The following is a 4356-nucleotide window of genomic DNA, read 5'->3' on the forward strand; positions in this document are numbered from 1 at the left end:
CTGTCATGTGATTGGTTGGTGCTCGACGGGCTCCTGGTGCTGGAGCTCGACGGTGATTGGTTGGTGGAGAGGCTACATAGGCTCCTGGATGGTGATTGGTTAGTGGCAGTGAGGGGCAGAGGTGTATTAGCCAATCTAATAGGGGTATGGGTAGTGTTGTGAGCAGGAGGCTACGAGAACCACGACTGAGGACTGGTCCAGTTCTCTGCTTTAATACCAGTCAATTTGTATGGTAAATTAATGAACACAAAGTGTCTCGCAGATTGGCTGGTAGAGGAGGAGGTCGATGGTGATTGGCTGGTAGAGAAGGAGGTCGATGGTGATTGGCTGGTAGAGAAGGAGGTCGATGGTGATTGGCTGGTAGAGAAGGAGGTCGATGGTGATTGGCTGGTAGAGAAAGAGGTCGATGGTGATTGGCTGGTAGAGGAGGAGGTCGATGGTGATTGGCTGGTACAGAAGGTCGATGGTGATTGGCTGGTAGAGAAGGAGGTCGATGGTGATTGGCTGGTAGAGAAGGAGGTCGATGGTGATTGGCTGGTAGAGAAGGAGGTCGATGGTGATTGGCTGGTAGAGAAGGAGGTCGATGGTGATTGGCTGGTACAGAAGGAGGTCGATGGTGATTGGCTGATAGAGAAGGAGGTCGTTGGTGATTGGCTGGTAGAGAAGGAGGTCGATGGTGATTGGTTGGTACAGAAGAAGGTCGATGGTGATTGGCTGGTACAGAAAGAAGTCGATGTTGACTATATAGCACTTGGAATGGATCAGGATAAGGATTGAGGATGGGACGGGGGAGGGTGGGTGGGACGGAGGTAAGGAATGGTGCCCAACCACGTGGACGGTCGGGGATTGAACGCCGCCCAGCATGAAGCGCGCCCGTCGCTCTACCGTCCAGCCCAAGAGGTTAGGATGGGACAGAAGGCGGTCGACGGTGAATGGTTGGCAGAGTGAATCAATTTATAAGCAAATTATTCAATCACTTGCTAACTCACATAATGAGTGACAGACAAGTGTGACTGAAACAGCTCCCACTTGAGTGTGACAGGAAGGCAAGCCGCGAGGTTAGGCCACTATTGTATCCCCTTTATGAATACATTACTGTAGTGCTGCTGGAATACGTAATACACCCAGAGAACTAACTCGCAAAATGTATCACCGCGATGTTTTATTCTGCCGTAAAGTTAAAATATATGTTAATGGAATACAAATGGTCATTTGTTTTATAAAATGTGACGATGTCTCCAACTGGGAGTCCATTACATACATATATATATATACATATATATATATATATATATATATATATATATATATATATATATATATATATATATATATATATATGCAAACAAGCCTGAATGGCCCCCAGGACTATATGCGACTGAAAACTCACACCCCAGAAGTGACTCGAACCCATACTCCCAGGAGCAACGCAACTGGTAATTACAGGACGCCTTAATCTGCTTGACCATCACGACCGGACATAAGGAAGTGATAGCCGAAGCTATTTGAACCACTTCCCCGCCGGCACTCGGATGGTAATCTTGGGCATAGCATTTTATCAAATCACCTCATTCTTTGGGTGATATATATATATATATATATATATATATATATATATATATATATATATATATATATATATATATATATATATATATATATATATATATATATATATATATATATATTAGTATATTTTGGTAGCAGTCTTTCCTGTAGACATATATTATTGAATATGACCGAAAAAGTAAGATTAATAATTCTAACACGAATTTTCTCAATCTTTCGTACATTTCGTTTCACTGTTGGAGGTAAATCAAAAATCAATTCTCCAAAATTCATTTTTATTTCTAGTCTGACGCGACACGAGCGCGTTTCGTAAAACTTATTACATTTTCAAAGACTTTAGTTCACAAATACACAACTGAATAGAACTTACGCATCTCCGATTTTATATCTACATTTGAGTGAGGTGGAAGGGGTGATGTGGCATTAACACAAGACAGAACAAGATGTGGTATTAATAGGGTATTAATTTCATCAACACAAGACAGAACAAGAGTATTAATAGGGTATTAATTTCATCAACACAAGACAGAACACGAACAATGGATATTGAATAGAAGTGTTTGTAGAAAGCCTATTGGTCCATATTTCTTGATGCTTCTATATTGGAGCGGAGTCTTGAGGTGGGTAGAATATAGTTGTGCAATAATTGGCTGTTGAATGATAGCCGACAGAGTGTATCGTGATCCAGCCTGTACTCCTCTTGACATACCAGAAAATATTCTGAGGAAACTACTCCAAGCTTGTACTAAAGAGGCACCCTTCTTGAGCCCGGATGGGCACATGTATAAGCAAGTAGATGGGGTCGCCATGGGTTCTCCCCTAGGTGTCCTGTTTGCAAACTTCTACATGGGTACCATCGAGCAAAAAGTCTTAGTCGACATGAACTTGAAACCGGCCATATACTGCAGGTATGTTGACAACATTTTTACACAGGTACCTGATGTCAGACATCTGCAGGAGCTGAAGGAGGCATTTGAGCAGAGTTCCGTGCTGCGTTTCACTTACGAGATGGAAAAGGATGGGAAGCTGCCCTTTCTAGATGTAACAGTCATGGAAAAGGGCGGAGGTTTCCACACTGCAGTCTACACTAAGGAAACAAACATAGGAATGTGCCTAAATGCCAACAGCGACTGCCCAGACAGGTACAAAAGGAGTGTTGTTAACGCATATGTCGACCGTGCTCTCAGCCACAGCTCAGAATGGAAGCAAGTCGACGAAGAACTCTGTAGGGTAAGGCAGGTCCTAGTCAATAACGGCTTCTCCAATGGTTTCGTCGAAGACATCATAAGAAGGAAAGTGAAAAGCCATGCAACCTCTGAAGAGACAACTAACACAACACCTATACCCCCTATTAGACTATTTTACAGGAACTTCTTTTCCACAGCTCATAAAACGGAGGAAAGGGTCCTGAAAGATATTGTTAATAGAAACGTTATCCCTACAGACAAAAATCAGAGGATACAACTGACGATTTACTATAAAACCAGAAAAACGGCCAGCCTACTCATGAGAAACTCTCCAGACACAAAACAGAACGCTTTAAAAGAGACTAACGTCGTCTATGCCTTCAAATGCCCTCTTGGGGACTGTAAGCTCCAAAAAACCCAGTATATAGGCAAGACAACAACATCTCTTTCTAGGCGTTTAACGATGCATAAGCAACAGGGCTCCATTAAGGAACATATAATCTCTTCCCACAACCAAACCATCGCCAGAGAAATCCTAGTAAACAACACAGAAATCATCGATAGATACAGCGATAGCAGGCGGCTTGACGTTTGCGAGGCACTACACATCAAGAAGTCAACACCAGCAATCAACAGCCAATTATTGCACAACTATATTCTACCCACCTCAAGACTCCGCTCCAATATAGAAGCATCAAGAAATATGGACCAATAGGCTTTCTACAAACACTTCTATTCAATATCCATTGTTTCGTGTTCTGTCTTGTGTTGATGAAATTAATACCCTATTAATACTCTTGTTCTGTCTTGTGTTGATGAAATTAATACCCTATTAATACCACATCTTGTTCTGTCTTGTGTTAATGCCACATCACCCCTTCCACCTCACTCAAATGTAGATATAAAATCGGAGATGCGTAAGTTCTATTCAGTTGTGTATTTGTGAACTAAAGTCTTTGAAAATGTAATAAGTTTTACGAAACGCGCTCGTGTCGCGTCAGACTAGAAATAAAAATGAATTTTGGAGAATTGATTTTTGATTTACCTCCAACAGTGAAACGAAATGTACGAAAGATTGAGAAAATTCGTGTTAGAATTATTAATCTTACTTTTTCGGTCATATTTAATAATATATATATATATATATATATATATATATATATATATATATATATATATATATATATATATATATATATATATATATATACACAACTTTAGAACACTTTCCCACCAGGAGACTCGAACCCTAGCCAGCACAGAAGCCTTCCAGCAACTGGCATAACAGGTACGCCTTAACCCGCTCCACCACCTGCTCAGACCCTTAAAAGAGATGGTAATTTCGGAGTATTTATATACCCCAAAGATCACCACCTCCCAAGAGCACTAGAGCAAGTGAGGGGTCATTTATACATTTATTTCATCAAGTCCCTGTTAATATGGGAGAACACTGTGTTGTAACAAACTAGGCTGTTGTAAGAATTATTCCAGAAGGTTCCAGAAGTTCGAGTAGGGACCTGACCTCTCAACAACGCCCAGTCCCCTGGGAATTAGCAGGTCTGAGTCACAAATGGCGGGCATCTTTGTTCATAGCTGCGTA

At 41.3% G+C, this 4356-nt stretch overlaps 1 protein-coding gene across 1 annotated transcript; it reads left to right on the plus strand.

Moving 5' to 3' along the window:
- Window positions 1-240: 240 nt before the first annotated feature.
- On the plus strand, window positions 241-777 carry LOC138373339 (leucine-rich repeat and coiled-coil domain-containing protein PF3D7_0703800-like). The gene has a single exon (XM_069339535.1). It carries the CDS (start codon window positions 241-243, stop codon window positions 775-777), a length of 537 nt encoding a protein of 178 aa, XP_069195636.1.
- The last annotated feature ends 3579 nt before the right edge of the window (window positions 778-4356 follow it).

Source organism: Procambarus clarkii, chromosome 42 (genome assembly GCF_040958095.1).
Source record: "Procambarus clarkii isolate CNS0578487 chromosome 42, FALCON_Pclarkii_2.0, whole genome shotgun sequence".
Taxonomy (NCBI): domain Eukaryota; kingdom Metazoa; phylum Arthropoda; class Malacostraca; order Decapoda; family Cambaridae; genus Procambarus; species Procambarus clarkii.